Here is a 21,112-nt window from a genome sequence, read left to right as displayed (position 1 = left end):
AAGAAGTATCAGACATGTCATTTGTTTTCTGACATTTATGCCATTTTCTTCCTTTCCCTCCCCCCTTTTTTTGAAGTTCTCTGTTGTGATGTGAACTGAGAGCTACGAAAAAATCCTGGAAAAACCATGAATTTCGCTATTGGCTAATTTCACTGAAATTCATGTGCAAATATTTCATTAACCTTATGCTTGACAAAGCTTAGGGTTTGTAGCTAATTGCCTCATTAGGACACAACAGGGTGAGTATGGAATGCTACCAGGCAAATCAAGATTCTCCACTTGGAAACAAAATTTTCTTTTCCATTACAAAGCTTGCACACAACCCAGAGAAAGGGCTTTCCAAGAGCATTCATGGATTCAGGACTATAGCACAAGGTTACTTCTTCCTTAGAACTGAAAAAATAAGTCAAACGAAAACTCAACTGATCTCAAAATAAACTTTGAGTTCATTGGTGCTTCCAGTGACAAAGATTTCCAAAGGCAGGGAGCTGGAATGGAGGAGAAGACATTGAAGCATTCCTAGAATAAAACCTCTCAAAAGGCTCTTGGAATTCACTCATGGTTGGTTTGGCCATTTTTAAGTGCAGAGAGAATAAAAGATGTTTTCCTTCAAGACCTGAGAAGTAAAACAAACAAAACTAATAATTTATAGGAGGAGTTATGCCAACTCACAAACATCAGAGTATGATTGGGGGAGCTGTTCTAAACCAATCACTTCACAGAGCCCATGTCAGAGCAGTTCATGTCATCGTGCAGTTTGTAAGAACAAGAAAAAAAACCCAGTCCAAACACTATAGAAATGCTACCAGTTAAAGGTGAACTTCACAACAGCTGCAATGAAATTCAGGACAGGGCATATGTGGGATGGAAAGAGTGGCTGGAACAGATCTGCCTCCAGACAGGGACACTGAAAGCCTTCAGAATTCCCATTCCAGGATAAGCAAGGCCTGCTTTTTGAGAACATTTAGGATTCCGTGCCAGATTTCAGCACCAGACAGACAGAACAGAGCAGGAAGGAGCTCAGAGCACATCACTCCTGAGAGGCACATTCCAAGTGCAGAGTCAGGGTTTCGTTCCTCACTTCCCACTGAATCCTTCTCCCGGTGTTTGGAGAAATAAGTGGTTGCTTATTCTGCTGGAATTTTCATTAGCAAACACACATGCAAAGACTTCTGAAGGAGCACAAGTGCTGGGATTGCAAAAAGAAGAGAAATACCCCTACCTGGGGCAAATCTGCATTTGTACACAGCCCAGAAAAGGATATACAAGGAGCCAATCTTTGCTCTGACAACTCCACATAGAATATAGTAACTACACATAGGTTTCCAATTCAGAAGATATGCACTTTGAAAATAAAACATGGCTCAAACTCCTGCATACCACAGTGCCTTACTCTCCAGAGCACATCTCCTCTTGGGGACACACTAACTGCATTATTTTAGCACCCAGTTCCTCCAGCAGACTGGAAACCCTGGCATTTGGAAGCCAACAGATGTCAAGATCCAGTCCCCAAGGATTCTAGGAATTCATTAGACAGTGAACACTTGCAGTGCTGATTCTAAGCATTGAACACATAGGTGCCATAACCAGCCCAGGATCAGTTGTTGCCTCACTTTTCATTGCAATGCCAGGAATTTACCCACAGAACTTGAAAAATTACATAAATAACTCAAATTTTGTCAACCACATGTCTAACTCCCCTGCCCTGGTAGGAAGCTCTCAGTGCACTGTGTAGCCCCAATAAAGCCAGAGCACTGTTCCAAGTTCAGAATTCCCACAGGGAACTCGGCTCTCCTGTTCCTTTGCTCCAGGACAAAGGCAGCACAAGAACTGCAGGAGTTATTAGGAAGGTGCCTGCAAGTAGAGAAGTGGATCTTTACCAGAGAACAACTTTCTCTCACAATATAAAGCAGTAGAAAGGACTGATTTAATTAAAGCAGTGCACCCACTTTGGCTTTAAACTGAGTACAGGATGTCAGTCTTGCCTACATGGTTTTTTTTGTTTACTGAAACAATGGAAACAAGAGCCCAGGATTCAAGCCTTGACAGATCTCTTACTACTCTGGTACTAACCCTTCTGTCCTTTCCTTCGTCTCCATGACAGAAACAACCTTTATTCCTTTATGTGATTTTGCTTATTTATCCACGTATTCTGATATAGTATGTAAATACTACCATGCTTCCGTAATTAATCCCCTCAAATGGATAAAATTCTGCATTTCAGCTTGAAATATTATTTCCAGCCTGTTTCTAACTGTTGGACATTGTTGATGACTTACCTCTCCAATGACAGAAGGCAAAGCCCCATAGTTCATAAGTATTGATGGGTCCATTTCTTAAGAGTCCTTTATCTTTGAGGTGTATGTTAAGATCAGTTCAGTGACACCTATGAAATCTAAGCAACTAAAACAGCTTCCTATTCAGGATATTAATTTTTAAATCTTTTTAAGCCAAAAGCCTGAACCCTTACAGACATACACCCCCAAAATTGCTAATATATCTAACTCAAGGATGAAGTATTCTGATTTATAAAATCTGGGTTTAGCTCCTCACACAAGAAATCCAGCAGGAACTTGAAGAGGCAACGCCCTTTTTAGTCCAGACAAAAAGCAACGTGATCACAGCTGAGATCCAGAATATTTCATTAAATATTAATATCTGCTGCTTTGCTCCTACAGCAGCAGTAAAGTGATAAAAGCAAAGCCAAAAAAAACCTGCCCAACTAATCAAAGTGTAGCTGCTGGATGAGAAATAAGCCTTGGGTCTCCTCTCCCTGCATTCCAAGGTAGTTACAGCACCAGGCCCATCCACTGCTCCTCAGCTGTGCCTGGAGAGGGACAAAGAGCTTGGAATTGCTGGAGCAGCTTCTCCGCAGAACCCCCAGCACTGCTGGAGGGCACCAAGAACTGGGTCAAGGGATGGCAGTTGCCCACCTTTCACAAAATGCAAGCCTCTGACTTTACCAGGAAAGAAGTCACACATTTTTCCCAGATGTGCAGTTGATGCAGCACTGGTGTGACCAGCAAACACCAACTGACCAAACCCTGAAGCAACAGGGAAGACAATGGAATCTATTGTACCTAAATATATACACAACCCTCACAAGATTAATTAATACTGAACAGGGAAAGCCCCAAGGAGAACAAATTAGCAGAACAGCAAACTATGCATAAACAATCTGAGGCCTTTATCTGCACAGCTCACTTTACTGCAGTTCCATTCACCACGAGCACGGGACAGGAACACTGCCAGGGCTGCAGCTCTAACAGGAACCAGGAGAGCTCAGCTGCCACGTTCAGACTGAACAGCCCCACGGTTCTGATGGAAACCTGGCTGCACACCAGCCCCAGGCACACTGAGGGGCACGAGGGAGCACTTCACTTACATAGGGACCCATCTTTCTGCCTCTCCACTTTTTCCTTTCTTTATTCTCCTCATCAAGTCTGCTGAGGAGAACACAAGGAGTCTACAACCTCTCCCTGGTTGCTGGGGAGGTTGTAGAAGGCAGGAGTAACATCTGCACCACAAAGTCTGACATCAGGGGTAAAACCTGAGACAGAACATCTCCGGGGTGTGAATGGAAGATCAGGTGACAGGGAACAAACCTCCCTTTGCATTCATATGCTCAAACATGGGAGCAAGAGAAACGAAGAACTAGGTACACTTTCCACTCCTGTGCTTCTACAAAAATACTTTTGTAGGCTGATCCCAAGTAACAGCTCTCAAAGCAGGGGATTTTTATGTAAAAATGTGATAAAGGGCCTAAATCTGTTCTATGATGTTACTATGCAACATTCAAATTGCACTCCTTCCTCATATGTGCTGGAAGCAAACCCAGTTTTAAAGAAAACTTCAAGTCCCAAGCAATTCCTTATTACTTACAGCTCTTCAGGGCACCTCAGTGAGTCCTGGGAGAGGCTGTGTTTGCCATGGAATGCAAAACACTTCCCTTATGGCAAAATTCCTTCAGATAATGAAACTGTTGCATGACAGATGCTGCCTAGAGAATACAAATCATCCCAGCTCATCAAAAGAATTTTTTTGAAAGCAAATTATTCCTCATTAATTATTACTTTATATACATTCACCACTTTTAACAGCCATTTCAGACCAGTTTGTGTCTCTTCAACTGATACTCAGCCCTATGAAATAACACAAAATAAATGACGCATAACTATAAAAGCCACCATATTCCTTCCAGGAATCTCAATCAGAAACACAGGACCTTCAGCAAACCCCCTAAAAATCCCAAACCAAGAATTTTTATTTTCCAGGAGTTCCAAAGCATTTTGAGCTGCCAAGTGGAATTAGGCACCAAAAAAACCAACAAACCTGTCTATGTTAGAACCAACCCCCTCCCCAGTAATTAACAAGTTATTTATTGAGCTCTTTAAGAAATCCAGGCCTGTCTCAGCCTTCATCTGCAATTATCTTCATTATGAAGTACAAATTCTTCAGGCCTCTGCATATTTAAAATCCTTCAGTAACTTTCTCCCACCTGAGCTGATGCAAATGAAATCAAATCCAGTTTAACAAGCCACGATGCTCTGTCTGGTGTCTGTTCTACTGCCATGCTGAATGTATTTTCACTTTTTAAACTGATGTCTCAATAACACAGACCAGATCTCCAAATGACTGAGAATACCAAACAGCTTGGTTCTTCAGTGATGTTTGGCATTTTTGTTCTCTTCAGTTTATTAAAGAAAATCCTGGGAAATTATATTAGTAAGGTACTGATACATATTCTAAAAATGAAAAAATCATGGGGTGCTTTCTTTTGCCCCAGACAAAGCACTGAAGGCTTTGCAGTTAATGCAATTAGTTAGGATGCAACTGTAAATCAGATTCAGCTGAGAAGTATGTGACGTTTCATCCCTGGATTCAGACATACAAAAATATGAATTCTGATCCAAACAAGTAGGGACATGCAAAAACCAATATATTTCTTTCAGAAGGGTTTTACCTACATTGGTGTACTACTGTTACTGTGCCTAAATTGTAACAACCCCTGCACAACACCAAGGGCAGAATTACTGTTTTAATACTTTAATCTGACAGAATTAGAGTATAATGCAAGACATCTTCATGGAAATAGTTCTTTGATATTCCCAACTGGAGTCAAGTTCTCCACAGACACTAATTAAACCATTTTAAACACTGCTCAAGTAGAAAAAAAGAAAAGCTTTTGCACTCTGGGGCCTCAGAAGAGGCCGATGAGGAGACACAAGACTGGGGTTGTAACACAGGGGAAGAGGTTGATTCAATGAGCAAAGGAGTTACATGGTTAGTAACAATTACTAGTTGCTCTGTGACTAGAAAATTCCATGTATCCCACTGAATGCTGCATTCCCAGCAGGAATTAGTCACATTCACTCCTAAACAGTTACCAGGAGTGCTGGCTCTGCAATGGCAGGGTGGGAAAGGCTCCTCACTTCCACCAGACCTGGCAGAAATAGTATTTGAAAAGAGAGAAAGAGATTAGGAACAAAGAACTGGAACTGGAGTGACAGGACAAGGGGGAATGGCTTCAAACTGACAGAGAGTGGGCTTAGAATGGATATGGGGAAGGAATCCTTCCCTGGGAGGGAGGGCAGGCCCTGGCACAGGCTGCCCAGAGAAGCTGTGGCTGCCCCATCCTTGAAAATGTCCAAGGCTGGGTTGGATGGCACCTACAACATTCCAAATAGCAAGAAACAGCTACCAACACCACATTAATGGGAATCTTAAACTGCTGTTCAGCAATTAGAAAGTATTTCTACCTCATTCTTTCCCCCTTCTCACTCCATGCTGTTGAAACCAGCTTTACTAAAAATCAAAGGGTTTAATTACACTTGGCAACCCCAGAGCTGCTGTCTCATTTGGAATGAGTCTTCTTCAACTTTAGCCACCAAAAGAAGGTGAACATTTAAATTCATCCCTTTTCTCATGGCACTGACTCCCCTGCAAAGCAGCTGGAAAGCAGCATTCTGGCAGCGCAGTTGGTGAGAGAAATATCTAGAAGGCACCAAACAGCAACTTCTACATATGCAAGTAGATTGACATCTAGTGTGAAAACACTGAACTACAGAGCCTCTGCTGCACATCAACGAGGATTAATTTCAGTAAAATATACACATAGTTGTTTCAGTGACAAGAGAATCAAATCCTCCAAACACAACACCCTTAAAATCGTCTTGTTGGTTTTTTTTTTTAGATAGATACCCAGAGTCAAAAGTGTTGTACCAGTGACTGAGAAGTGCAGCTCCCAGCAGAGCAGAGATGAGATGTCAGCAGAGAAACCAGAAAAAGGAAATGAGGAAAATCAGGGAAGGAACTCTGATATGAGCACCGAGACAGAGGAGCACAGGCCAGCTGGTTGAGGAGAAGGTTTCCCCAGCTCTGGATAAGGTGAAGTAGAAGACTCAGAGACAAAGGCCTGCAGGATTTAATATTAGAATTTATGCCTGAAGAAGATCTTGGATGCTTTCACTTGACTCAAAGACTGATGAGGAGTGGTGTCAATAGTCTCTTTAGCAAAAGGAATAGAGGCAGAAAAGACAGTCTATGTATTGCAGAAGAGATAAATAAAAGGCTTTTCATAGTCATTCCACTCCCTGCTATCAGCATCATTATCCCAGAATTCAGCTTATTAAATATATTTAGACAAAGGTATTTTCATTCCTGTGAAATCATCTCAGAAGTCACCTTTTTGTTCCCACCAGTACTGGTGGCATTGGCAGATATTTTCATTTCTTCAGCCCTTTCAGACCTATTTGCACATTCTTGCCTTCAGTAATTTGGTAAAAGCAATATCTGAAAGTAGTATTTTAAAAAGCTGATAGAAGAGCGTCCACACCACAGCTCCCAACTCATTCATAACTCATTTTCTACAACATTATTAGGATTATATCTGACTCAAACCCAAAAGCACCAGTGATGAATTGTATCCTGATAACCCACTGCCCAAACTGATGGTTAATTGTCAAAATTAATTATTTTTGCTGAGTAAATATGATTCCTTATCATGACATTGACTCAATGTGTTACTCATTAAACAACTGCCAATTCCTGCTGTTGTGGATGCGACCAAAGGGTTGTTTGCACTCCGGAAAACTCAGGACTCAAGGGACCCTCTGCCTGATGAGTCAGGAGTGAGCCATGACTTCAGGATCAGCTCTGGAAATGGTAAATACATCTGGAAAAATGAAAACAGTGCTGCTCCCTGGGCCGTTTTCGCAAGGGCACAGGACTCAGCTACACCCTGAGCAAAACTTTCCTGACAGTAACGACACTGTACACGCCAAGCCAACTGGAAAATGGTTTCTTGGCACCACTTAAACCCTACAGAGCTCCAAAGGGGAAGCTAAGGAGAACTCACTCAACCCCACAGACCCTGCCAATCTCCAATGTATTCAGCCTCGCTGCCCAAGCCAAGGATTTTCAGAAATTGCAAATAAAAAAAAAAATCTGAACCTCGTCCATTTTTGTTTTGTGCTTGAAATCAAACAGTGTGAAACTTAACTGGAGAAATGTCCAATAAAGGTCCCTGACTGCACCAGGCTGCTGCAGGGACACACTGAAAACAAGGGGAAGTTACACTGTTCAGGAACACAACATTTCAGTTTGTTTTCCCTGACTGTCTGACAGATCCAGGGAGTTTCCTTCTGCCTCTTTCCCTCCACCACACCTGACACCACACATGGATCTGGAGCTCAGCACTGCACTTCTCAAGTTCATTCCTACCAAAAGGAGTTGGTGCCTCATCTCACACAGCCAGAGGAACAGAAACACGCCACAAACCAGGGATTAAAGACATTTTAGTTCAATTACCTTTTACATCCCTGCATCCTGAGGTACAAAACCTCCACAGCCCCAAGAAAGACTGTGGGAGATGAAGAAAGGATGGAATGTGGACACATCCAGAAGTAACACAAGATTCCCACTGTGGAGAACTTTAGGGCCCCCTCTCTGGATTCAGAGAAGGCTCTGGCTGAACATTTCCCAGAAAAAACAAAATTCAGATTTCAGCTGAACCAACTGATCCAGGACCTATTTTTCTTATTTGCCATTAGCGTCACACCAGGTCTGATTAAAAGAAATAAGACAAATATATCATGGCTTTACTTGAACATAATTGTTTTCTTTATTTTTACCATCCTTTTTTCTTTATTAGGGAAAACTAGACACCAGGACAAAGCGTGCAATGAACCTGAACAGAACAAGAAACACCTGGAAATTATTCACAATACTCTTACTACCTCATTTTCACTAAAGATTAAAAATCACATGACCAGTTGATATCTTATGGGATCCTTAAACCAAAATTCAGATGCTTTGCTTGCCTTTGGGTTTTGGCATTATCTCAGTGCCAACTTGCTCTGCAATATGTAACACTGAAAACTTTTCTTTAAAATGGAATTCCAATTCCTATGTAACAGTTCTGTACCAAGCACTGGGGCCTTGAGAAACAGCAAAGTATTGTCACAAAAACATTGTTATCGGTGCAGTCAATCAAGATGCTATCACTGAGTCATTAGTGAATTATATATTGCCAGTGAGCCTGAAAAAAAAGGTTTAAAAAGCACTGGTCTCTATAGAGCTCACTAACTAAAAACTAACCTCCCTTTCTTTCTAGACTTTTTTTTATTCACCAACTGAATCACACCAGAAGTTACTTGCTAGAGCAGTAGCCCTCTTGGCATAATTTCTTAAGTTATAACCTTGTCTCCCAAAGAAATTTAATTTTTAACCTTTCTTAAAAAAAGGAAAATTAAAAAAACACTTTTCATCAAGAGCCATCTGCTCTGAAAAAACCCTTCAGGAGGCTCTCTATTTTTTTATTTATCACTAGAGAGCTCAAATTTCATCAAGGCAGAATGTCTTTGTCATCCAGTCGCTCTGCCACACTACAGTGGTATAAATATAACCAAAAACCTCAACATAAATTGCCACAAGAGGATCTTGCTTCCTGTCAAGCTGGAGTGGAGCCAGGACACAAAGTGCTCCTGGATTTCAGTGTCTGCTGGGCTCCAGACAGCTGCTCTTTCTGTTGCAGAGGAATAGAATCATGGACACAGAAATAAAAATACCTGCTTCTCCTGCTCATCTTGGTTTGGTTTTTTGAGCTGGTTAAGGAACCAGAACTAATCTATTCTTTTATGCCAGCATTTAGCATCCTTCACCTTATTCCTTCCTCTTCAGCAAACCCCAGGATCGCTGTGTAAGAGCTACACAGGGGATCCATTATTCTTGCCTAGCCTGGGGGGACACAGCACAGCCCTTCCATTTTGTCCTCCTGGCTTTAGATGTGACCTTGAGATTAATTCCCAAAGCCATTGGCACCTTCCAGTGCTGATCCCCTCTAAGAGGGGAGAGGCAGGGTGGGAACAGGGTTACCAAGCACAATGCCCTAAACAAGTGGCATCAACAGTACCTTGAACCGGACTGTGTGTTCCACCCTGGGCAGCCCAGGGCACCTCTGGGTGTTCCTTTCCCCCCTGACTCCCACTGGAGGATTTGCCTGATCCCCTGACAGCTCAACACGCCCATCCTGGGCTGTATTTTAAGAGGTGTAGATCAGAGAACTTATCCCCACCTAGAGACAGCTGTTCACAACTAACACTACATACCAGGTGTGACTCCACTGACATCAACACATTGCTGAAGGAACAACAGACTGTCCTTTCCCACTTTGTCCTTGGAGGTTTTCTCTAACAACAGCAACAATAAGCAAGTGCCTGCCAGGGAAACCACGGCTGCAAACAAACACTGGGCTGCCCTGGACACAACCAAAGGGACACACAGCCAAAGCCTCCCACGGCCGGGGGGACCCACAGCCACTGCCCCCAGTGCTCCTGCTCTTCACCCAAACACTGCCCAGACAGCTCAGATCACCTGGCAGGGAACAAAACCACATCCTATTCCTGCCAAGGGCCCCGAGAACACACTCATTTTTGAACAGGCCAAAGGGAGCAGGGCAAGTGCATCCCATAATGAGTGCCATGATGCAGGCAGGGAGATATGCACAGGCACAATCCCAGCACAGGCACCTGGGCTCCGTGTTCCCGTGGCAGCCATCCATTCCAAGGTCCATGGCATCACTCTGGAGAGCCACATCAGCTGGAAAAACACTGAGAGCATTTCAGGAAGTTCTATTTTCAACCCCCTTGGTAACACAGAGCTCTTTTAGGCCTTCCTGCAGGAGTCACGTTCCCAGTGACACTGTCCCCCGGGGGGGGGGGGGAAGAAAAGTTTCCATGCAGGACTCCAGCTAAAGGCAGTAAGTTCATTTTTTATCTCCATTTGGGAGGATAATTAAAGCCCAGCCAGGAAGAGCAGAGTTAATAACAGTGGTTTCCTCAGGGTAAAGGCACAGGGAAGGGCTCCAGTGGGAAGGATCCCTCAGTGATCCCTGCACAGGTCACAGTCCTGTCCCACAGCTCCAGCATCCCCTCCCACATCAATCCCACAACAATCTTAACCCACAGCACCTCTGCCAACCCCACACTCTTTCATGCCCCAGTCCCACATGCTCCATACTTGGCAATTCCCATGTCTCCAGCAGGCAAACCTTGAGTGTCTGACAACCAGAAAACTCAAGATAGTTTTTAAGTCTCTCAAACACAATCAGGCAAAATATTGAGCATTTCTCAGAATGTGTGGGGCTCAATAAATTCTGAAGTCAGCAGCCTGCCTTCCACATGTTTCTGCTTGGGAGTAACAGGAACATCCCTCAGTATCAGCTAAACCAGACACTAAGTTGAACAGATTTTTGTTAGCCTACATTTACTGAATAATTGTGGCTGAACTCAAGCAAAAGAGCATTCAAGGATAAGAATATACAATTTTAATGAGAGACTACAGGTCTGGGGGTTTTTTTAAGTGTTCATCCATGGGTGTGCAAGCCCAGAGAAATGTGCTGTGTGTACTCAGCACAGCAGAGAAATCCTGCTGCTGTCCTGGTCCTGCCCCAAGCCCCTCTAAAAGGATAATGCAGACAGCATCACATTTCAGAAGAGATTTCCTGGGTGCCTGCTGAGCTGACCTTGTTTACAGGCACTCACTGAAAAGAGTAATTGCTTGTATGTTCCCCTCCACACTGGATTTTCTGCCTATACCATCCATATGGACACGAGCCAGAAAGAAAATGTCTATGTAATTACCCAATTAATTATTATTAGTGCTAGCATTTAACAACAACAACAACAAAAAAAAGCCAGCTGGCACACTAACAATTGCTGCACTTCTGTTGTGCAAGAACCACAAAAGGCACGTTTGGATTTTGTAGCTACTAATAATGAAAGTTAAACAGTTCTGTTTTAAACTACGGGATGAGAAGAGCAGAGAGTAGAGCAGAAATCAGGAGACAACTTGAATTCAGAGTCAGCACCAGATCTGCTGTGTGACTGAGCCAGTCAGTTCATCTCTGTACCACAGGTTTCCATCTGTAAATAATCCTCTCATTCTCCAGCTCTATTCCTTAATTTTCCTGGCTGTTCTTTGGTCACAGGACTCACGTTGATAAAGCTGAGTGGGATCTTGATTGACTGCAGGCTATCATTATTTTCTTTGTACTGTTGAAGATCAGGGGAGTTTTGGGATTAGAAAGATGAGTTTCCTCAGGACCTGGCAAACCCCCACTGCTCCAGCTGGGCCAGAGGAATCACCTGACACAATAATGCAATTATAGGGTTTGAAGCAGTCCAAAAGCACTGAGTGGAACCCAGATAAGAACATAACATACCCTGAAATTCTGAGCAGTGCTTTAGTGGTATTAGTTAACCAATGCACAGAGCCCCAACCTTACAAGGAGAAACTCTGTTCCAAGGATTAGCACAGGACTGGATATCAACAGTCCCACAACTCCTTGAGCTCCATCACAAATTTGAGACTATTGATTCTGCCCTGTGCCCCAGTTCCTCCACAGTATGGGAATAATCCACATGCAGCTTCTCAACAGAATTATTTTCTGTTTGTGTGTTGTGTGAACTGGAACCAGAAACCTGGAACACAAAAACCCATCAGATCCTGATCTCCAGGGCATCCCAGCAGATCCCAGTGAAATCCAGGCACACTCAGCACACAAAGCAGAGATGTATCTCATTTCACCCAGGCTAATATTCAGCACTTTTCCCCTGACTGAGAGGATGGAGCAGCCAGAGGAAAGCTGAAAACACAAATAAAGCCAACTGTGACAGCAGGGTTCATCCCTAGGACAGCATTCCAGCAGCTCTGCTCTCCCTAGCAGGTCCCACAGCAGTGTGGGGATTCCTGCCCAGTGTTCCTGAGGGCAGCACTATAATATAGCCATTCATCTCTAACAAAAAGGGCTGGAGCCCTGCAGCCCCCTGACAGGCAAGGAAGAGCTCAGCTCCCAGCTCCAGCTGCTGGATCCAGCCTGCAAAAGCAGGGCAGGGCACAGATCTGGGATTGGCAGCAGCTTTTCTCCACCTCTCTTGGGATAGGAGGTGGTTTGGCTGGGTTTTCCTCAACTCTTGCAAATCCCCCCTGCAGAACAGCAGGCATCTAGATTTAAGGAATACTTAGTGCCTCCCCAGACTGACAGTGGGGCAGAGCTGTGCTGCCTGAAGAGTTTCTTGTGCTGCCCTTGAAATCTCATTTCCAGGAAAGGTTTATAAATTCCAGTGAGCAGGGTCAGAGCTCAGGATTAGCATTTGTGCAGTGTAACTGGATTGCAGGTGAGCTCCTCTGTGGTACATCAAAGCTGCTCAGATCCAAAAGTATGATGATGACTGAAACATCATTAAATGATTGCTGGGATATCTGCAAACTGGAATAGGTTGGGAGTTTGCTCTAGATGGTTTGTTTTCTAGCATGTATTAAAATTCTGTGGCTTATAGAGTCAAAAAGAGAAGGAAAACTATTCATCCAGGACCCTCTTCCATTAGAATGTTCATTGGAAGTCCAAGGAAACTCTGTCCAAACTGAGTATCAGCTGCCCAATTTTAAATCAGGCATTAATTAAATTTATTGACTGCTTTTTCCTAAATTAAAAGCTTTCCTTTTTTTTTTTTTTCATTTTCTTTGTTCCTTCAGCAGCAGGGAAACAAGCAGGAAGAGCCCTCAGCACCACGAGAGCAGAGCACAAATCTGAGCAGCAGTGGAAAGCATTCAAGGTACACAAGCAGAGCATTCATTCTGCATTAAAGCAGGCAGCTGCTCCACCCCAGCTACGGAAAAAACATCTCCAAGAAAACCAGCTTGGGAAAGGAAGCTTCTAATGCAGTAACACAGTGACTACATGAAATCAGCTCAAGAGCAAAAGGCTGTCAGACCAAACCCAGGGGCTCCTCCAAGGTGATGTGATTCTCTCTAAAGAGACTTGAGGATCCCCTTCAGAGGGGCCACAGAACAGCTAAGATACAAAGAGGAATATTAACCCTGCAGGAGAGTTGGGAGCATCCAGCACAGTTTAAAGGAAACATCTCAGGGCACAGCATTAAGCAAATAAACATTGTATTTCCCTGGAGAGCAAGATGAGGGAGCAGAGGAAGGAACTGGGAAAAAAGAACAAGGTAAAGTTGAGTTATAATCAAGTTACCCAGTGATATATTCTTCCACTGCTGCAATGCACTAATAGCAGCTGAGAGCAGAGCAGAAGCAATTCTGACTTGCCTGCTGTTGGCAAAGGGTGCATCTTAAGCAGATGAGCATGAAACCCACCCATCCTCTGTAAAAATGTGGTAAATAAACCAAACACAGCTTGTCAGTGAATCAAATCAGCACTACAGCAGCTTGGAGGATAAAACAAGCAGGTATCTCAGCAACATCACTTGCCTTCAGAGCTCTCTGCTCATCAAACAAGCTCTAACCAGCTCATGCAGCATGGCAAAAGGGACAGGGATTTTGTTTCAGTCCTGGATTCCCCTGGCTAAGGAAGTGCTTACACCCTAGAGGTGATGCTTTTCTCCACCAGAACATTGGTAAGGTCAGCAGCAGCAAGATCCATGGTTTGTGCACAATTACAGCAGTAAATTCAGGACTAACTCCACCCACTGAGCACAGGATTCCCAGCTCAGGACCTGTCCAGGGCTGTCTGTTTGGAACAGAGCTTGGCATTCCCAAGAGAGAGCCTTGCTGTGCTGCACACATGATGGAATACACCTCAAAAACATTCCCTCCTCACCTCTCCCCAGAAGCAAGGGCTACCCACAGCTTCCCCTGCATGTTTGCCTAATTTAACACCCACTTTTGGGACAGCAGCAGCATTCCCACAGAGATCTTCCCATCCTCACATTATGCAACTTTAATATCAGTTTAGTGTTGCTTTCTTCTGTGGATTATAAACACAAATCTCCAGACCCAGAATAATGCCCTTCATCCCTCTTAAGATGGAAAAAAACCATCATAACAGGCTTGTTCCCTACCTATTAATCTTCAAGTGCCAGCACATACAAAAGGAAAACAAAAAACTGCAGTTCTGAAGTTGTACCCTTTTGTTAATACTACATATATTATGCAATATATAATAAAAGTCACATTAGTTGGTTGTTATTTTCGCAATTTGTTTGAAACACCACATCCAGCATAAGTTTCAAGAAAACCTACATCAAGCACATGCTTTTTTAAATAATTACTAGATTGTTGGCACAAATCTATTTTTGACTGCGTGCAAAAATAAGCTGGAGTACAAAAGCCATTTAAAAATCCTGGTTCAAACTGAACTTTTACTCATTAATGTCTCTATTTAAGTGTTGTGCTGGAGCACTAAGGACAGAAAGCCAGAATAACAGCACTGAACTGCACCACATCCTCCTGTATCAGCAGTAACAGAACACCTTCACTTGGGAAATATCAAAGCATTACATGTGGTCCCAATAATATCAACACTAAAGAATGCAGAAGTGCTCAAATGAATAAAAAGCCCCCAGTGGAAATCATATATAACTCTAATTTCTGTTTTGAAATCAGTCTCCCACAAAGCCCCACCAATCTTGCACAGAGCTGCTGCAGAACAGTTATTGTGGTTTAATTAAGATGAATTTAGAGTCAAAACAAGTTTGACTTCTCAGTGTGGATGAAAGGCAGATCACTTCTGGTTATGCAAGAAAATGCCTCAAGTGAGTGTTCAAACAACAGCTCCACTTGCCTGTGTTTATAGTACAATCCAATACAACCTTGCAATCCTTCCTGCTTTTAACTGTGCAACAGGGATTTTGGAACTGAGTGTTGCCACAGACACCCATCAGTTCAGCCAACAAAAGCCTGGAACTCTGTAGCAGAGTCAGCCTTGGTGAACTAACACTCCAAAGGACTTGGGAGCATTAATGCAACACCCATCAGAGACAGGAAGAAAGTCCAGGATCACACATTGAGTTTTCCAAGACATTGCATGCACTAAAACACTTCTTATTCCAGAGGCACAGCTCCAGGACTTCAGTCCTGTTTAGATGCAGGAACAGTATCTGGTAAATGCTTCATAAACATAAAAAGCAGCTTTGTGTCTTCTCTGTACCTAATATTCAAACAACCATTAATATGCCCACTGGTAACGAGGCCAGGAATGCAGGAGACCCACAGCAGCTCTTCTTTCCCCCATTTAATAGAGCTACAAACATGCAAAGTGTGGAACACCTTCAAACTCCAGCGAACAAAAGCAGTCTTGGGGCTCCCAGTAAAGCACACAGACACTTCTGGCAGCCTCAGAGGGAGCTGGGAGGAACAATTATTCCTCCCTGAGTCAATTCATGCATCACCATAAGCTGCTGTGGGTGCCCCCTCCCTGTGTTTCTGGTATGAGACCAAACTAAAACACGTATTTTAGGGTACTGGCTGTGAGAATTCAACCCTGCCCTAACTCAGTAACCTTCAGTGTCAGTAAGGACATGTGGTCCTCAACAGGAGCTTTTGATTAAGTCTCAGATCAGACCAAACTGCTCAGCCTGCACTGCTTGAAAGAATGCAGTACCCAAAAGGTGATGAGGATCAAACTCTAATAGACAGTATTTGGTAAATCCTAAATAGTTATTTCCACTGTAAGTTTATCATAGAACAAATTATTTTTTTAAAAAAATATATTACTATGAGCACTGAAGTGCTCAGAAAAGGAAGCAGATACTTGATAAAGAATTCCAATCCCACTGAGCTACTGCAAATTCACAATGACTGTAAGAACTACTAGATTAAAAAAAAAAAATCCACAAGGTCACCCAAGGCAGAAGAAACAGGAGGGTGGGAAACATTTTTTGCACCATTCTATATCCAGAGAGACCTGACCATGGCTAAAAGCTTCCGTGGTTTGTGGCCTTTCAGAGCACAGGGACAATCCAGCAGGGTGGAAGGAGAGGAGCTGTGCCAGGAGGGCACTTCTATTTGTGGCAGAGGTCAGCAACAAAAAACTGTCTTCTGACTTACCGGGCCCATTCCTTGGCTTTTAATCAGAGTAGAGTTGTTACAAACTAATTAGTTCATCTATCTAATTTAAACTGCTAAACCCCCCAGAGAACAAGGTTTAATCCCATTCTTTCCCAGGTCATCATCAACAGTTGAGTAAATTTAATTTACAGATCAATAACTAGCACAATTCACAATTTATACTGTCAGTTTTAAGAAATAAACAAGATAAATAATAATAAAGAACTCACAGATAAGAAATTATTACCTCAAACATTCACTGTGAAGAGAGATGGTCACATTTACCATTTTATTACCCACACAGGTTATACCTTAGCAATTTTGTTTTCCAGTATGCACTAGTTTTACCTTTAAACAAAAAGTAAAACCAAAGCTAAGAAACCTGTGCTTGTTACAGTTGGACCCACAGGGAATTACAGAAATCCCATTTCCTGTCATCTGACTGCTACTGATTCCCACTGTAAATCACCAGCAGTGGTTAATGTAAAAAAAATGATTGAGTGGAAAACTTTTAAATATTATTATTATATTTAATATTTTAATATTTAAAATTAACCTTAAAATGGACAAAATCTAAAAAATGCAGACTAAAATATGTTCATTTCACATCCAAACAGCAATTGGGTGTTAAGATTCAGAAATCTGCTCAAGGAACCCAGTTATAGTCTAAATAAGGAGGGTAATTTTTGCTGGCATTTAGTTTCAATTTCATGCCATCAGGGCTGTTCTCTGCAAACAATTACAAATTACACTGAGGAAAAAAAAATATTCAGTGTCAGTTGGTACAGAGAGGAACCTTGGACACACCTGACTAATGAAAAACAATGACAGGTGTGATAGTAACTAATAAAAAGAGCTTCTTTCTCCCCTTTTATAGGGCAAAAAGGTTTTGCTACTCACATACACACTGAAGTAATTTAAGTCTCGTGCCAGTTAAATCTTAATGAATATTAATTCTTCTTAACTGACACTGATATTAAAAATTACCCCATTCAAATGAAATGAGCATTAATTTCCTAATTAGAGCTGATTTCCAAGACCAGCCATCTATATTTAGAATCCTGCCTTTCCACAGACACAGGAAGAACACTTGCTGTCTTGTCTAAAATGTCCTAAGATTCCACATTTTAAGGTGTCAGCCTGACTTTAAATCTTGGATTTTTGGCATAAATTCTGAATGTGGCATCCACAGAGAGACTCCTACCTTCCTTTTTTTAATGGATAACTGAGTGATATGTCAAAGTTCAAAAAAATTCCCCATGGAAAGCGAGTTGCAGGCTGTCAGTGCAGGTTGCCATGGCAATGGCCACCATGACTACACAGGCTCCAACCTTGTTTAATGAATAAAGTGGAAAAAATAGCACAGATACTATCATGAAAATCCCTGTACTGTAAATATTCCTCAAAAAAACCCCACCAAATAGAACCTAAAACTACCCTCCTCTACATCTTTTTTACCATCAGCCCATACCTGGGAAAAAAGCTTACAGTGTACCATAAAAACTTAATTATTATGTTTTAGGAATGGTGCAACTCTGCTTCTCTTGTGCCTTGAGTATACTCTGGTTTACACACAGGTAAAACACTGAAAATGGGCTTTTTGTATCAAAGGATAATAAAGGGTGTGATCTATGTGGAGCAGTAGCAGCAAACAGAACAGGACAATAAAATACAGCAAGGAAAGAGGCAGTGAGGAAAAAGATGGATTCTACCATGGCAGTCTAAAAATAGAATCCCTTCAAACAGAGCATGGGTGGGAGGAGGGATTTTCAGAACCAACAGCTCCATCTAGAGTTAAGCAGCAAGGGATGTTAAAGCAAGCTGACAGGTAAAGAAGGTTCTTGGGACTTCTTAAAAACACCTTCCAAAACGTTCTGTAACCTCCCAACTGAAATTAAGAACTGGCTCTAAAATGCATCATCCAAAACTCACCTGATCTGAGAAAATAAAAGTCGCATTAAAAACAAACCAAAGACAAAAAAGGAAAATACCCATAACATCAAAACATTTTCATCCACCCCTTGGGCTTCCTGCAGCTCAGTGACATTCCCACTGCAGGCCCAGGTTTGGGGAGGTCAGGACATTTTGCCCAGTTCTCAGTGTGACAAAGATTCGACCCCCCCAGAAGGGATCAGCCTCCCAGCACCACTGCCCAGAAAATTCACACCCACATTCAACACTGATTGGATGGTCCATCAGCAACACAACTTCCTGCACATCCAACACTTTCCAGGCCCCCAAAAGTTCACACTTATTTAAAGTTTCCCACTGATTTTTGCAGAGCCAGGATGCCCCTGCCAAGCTGTTTGCTCCAGAGGAAACTCTTTTGCATTGCACCTTCCAAAGTAATTCATTATAATCATATTTTAAGTCTGTTTGTCCTCCAGTTCCTCCCAAGCTGCATTTTACCCTGCAGCCTGTATGTCCAACATAAAATAAAGAAGCAGCAGCTGAAAACAACTTTTTATTTGCTCTGAAGGCATGTTTTTAAATTAAAAAGTACCCCAAGAAATAGAAAGAAAACCCTGATTTCCCACACAGTCAATTTTGTGTACTAAATTAACCAGAGGAGTGGCACCAGCACATGGAGTTTACTAAATATTTAGAGGTTATTGAAGAAGTTCTGTCAGAAAATAAATAGAAACTTCCTCTAGGAAAACAACAGATTCCTCAGGGTTTGTAAATATTTTGCAGCCCAAGGTAAGCAACTCCACATTAAAAACACAACACAGAAGAAAGTGACTACAAATCAACACATAAATCTCTTCACTGCAAAGTGTAACACCATTTTCTGTGCAAAGCCACCTTCTCTTCACCCAAGTCCAGTTTTGAAGCAATTCCTGGATGGGAAGCAGTTGGCAGAACGTGCACTGATAATTGTCCATCCAAAGAAGGAAAGTTTTACCCTCACTCTTTCTTTGTTGAGAGAACAAAACCCTGAAGGATTTTTTTATGACTCCCAACAATCTCCCTATTTACCCTTGCAAAAAGTGATAGTTGGAAGCAACTGAATTGGACTTTGTGTTTTTCCAGGCATCATTTCCTCAGAGTGACTGCTTTAAGCTTCTAGAAATTGGCAATTTAATAGAGAAAATTGTTACCCATTCTTTTAAAGACACCAAAATACTTCAAAAATTATTTCCAGATGGTGGAGACTACAGGCCTTGGCTGAAGTGTGTATTTATGTATTAGGTTTTTTAAAATCAGGGAGAAAACATTTAAACACAGTGCCCATAAAATTGATTCAAGTACAGGCTGAATAAGCATTTCAAAAAGTTCTTCAGTGTGTTTCTTAAAGAAGTTTTGATGAGTTAGAACCCCAAATAAAGGCTTTTTCTTCGTTTCACAATGAATGAGGATGTCTAGGACACACACTGATTAACTCTGTGACACTAGAAATCAAAACTGGGTGATGATATTTTTCAAGCTTAAAGAATGTATCTCCTTACCTCCAAAACTGGCTGAAAGCACTTGTAACATCACTGACACATGAATCCACTGGTCACTTTTTATTAAAAACACTGCTGTAAATGACTTTAGTATGACTAAGAACAAAAAAAAAAAGAGACCACAGAAATACTCACATTGCATTGACTTTATCTTCTGGGCCCTGAACTTGGCCTGTCACAGTTCCTTGGCTGGTATTTTTAACCCAGCCAACCACTCCTAATTTCCTGGCTTCTTCTTCTGTGTACTGGTTTGGGAAATAACGAGAGAGGACAATCAGTGCCAGCACCACACTTTCATTTTTCACAGCTGTCACTGTGAAAAAGTACTACCCTTAATAAAAATCCACAGGGGACCCTCATGCTCAGGCATCCAGATATTCCTGTCAGCTCTGGAGCTGCAGCAGGAGCAGCCAATTCTCAAAAAAGAAGGAGATTTTGATCCCAAAGAACTCTGCTAATCCCACAGCATTCCCTTGTACCTACTTCATTCCCTTCCATAGCTCCTATCACTGCTCATTTCCCTGTTCAACCACCCCAGTGTTTGAACTCATTAAATTAGCTACACTTACAAATTTCATAGTTCTTTTCCTCCAGTTTCCTTTTAAATCCTTTCCCCCTGACTTTCACCCTTTAAATCTGACTCCCAACTGCTGCATTTCTAAATAGCACTACAGGAAATCCAATTATATTGGTTTTCTAGTATTTTTGCCATACCACAACAAGTTCTGGCTTCCCAGCCACTCCTTGTAATGAAACCCACAATTTCCAAGTACCCTGTTTCTTGAGGGTTTTTTCTTCTTTTTCATTTTTTTCAAATACATATAAGATATAAACATAATTTGTCTCTGAACACTGAAATGGTAGGGAACAGAAAGCCTCTTTTGCAGAAATCCATTAAGTTTTTGTTCAATGTAGGACAATAGAAACACAAAGCCATAACACAACTTCATTAATAAATTTATTTGCATTAAAGGTACCTCCTCTTTGTACACTGAAGAGGTATAAAAGATAACCTGGCCCATGGTTTTTATCTTGTATTACAGAACAACCTGATATCTCCAACAACAAGATCTGACAATTTTCAGTATATTTTGGTGAGAAACAGCCACCAAACATATTAGAATGTGTCCCCAGTGCACACTGCATTATAAGCCTCTTGAGACACTTACTCTAGTGTCAAAACCAAATCTCATGTTAATATGACTCCACTTCAAAAGAGAAAATATGTTTTGGGGGAGATTTAGCCAAGGAGAAAAAAAAAGCATTGCTAACTGTAAAGAGTGTTGTTCAAGAGGACTATGAGCCAAAGC

General features: G+C 42.0%; 1 protein-coding gene across 1 annotated transcript in view; it reads right to left on the bottom strand.

Annotated features, from left to right (window-relative positions):
* ACYP2 (acylphosphatase 2) overlaps positions 1-21,112 on the bottom strand; it is a 32,167-nt gene that overhangs the window by 9,624 nt on the left and 1,431 nt on the right. The window contains exon 3 of the mRNA XM_064651027.1: positions 19,938-20,047. Coding sequence (XP_064507097.1) covers positions 19,938-20,047 — 110 coding nt within the window. The remainder of the gene's footprint in view (positions 1-19,937; positions 20,048-21,112) is intronic.

The sequence above is a fragment of the Pseudopipra pipra genome, chromosome 3 (genome assembly GCF_036250125.1).
Source record: "Pseudopipra pipra isolate bDixPip1 chromosome 3, bDixPip1.hap1, whole genome shotgun sequence".
NCBI lineage: Eukaryota > Metazoa > Chordata > Aves > Passeriformes > Pipridae > Pseudopipra > Pseudopipra pipra.
Note: the sequence above shows the minus strand (reverse complement) of the source record. Positions and strands in the feature narration are given on the sequence as shown.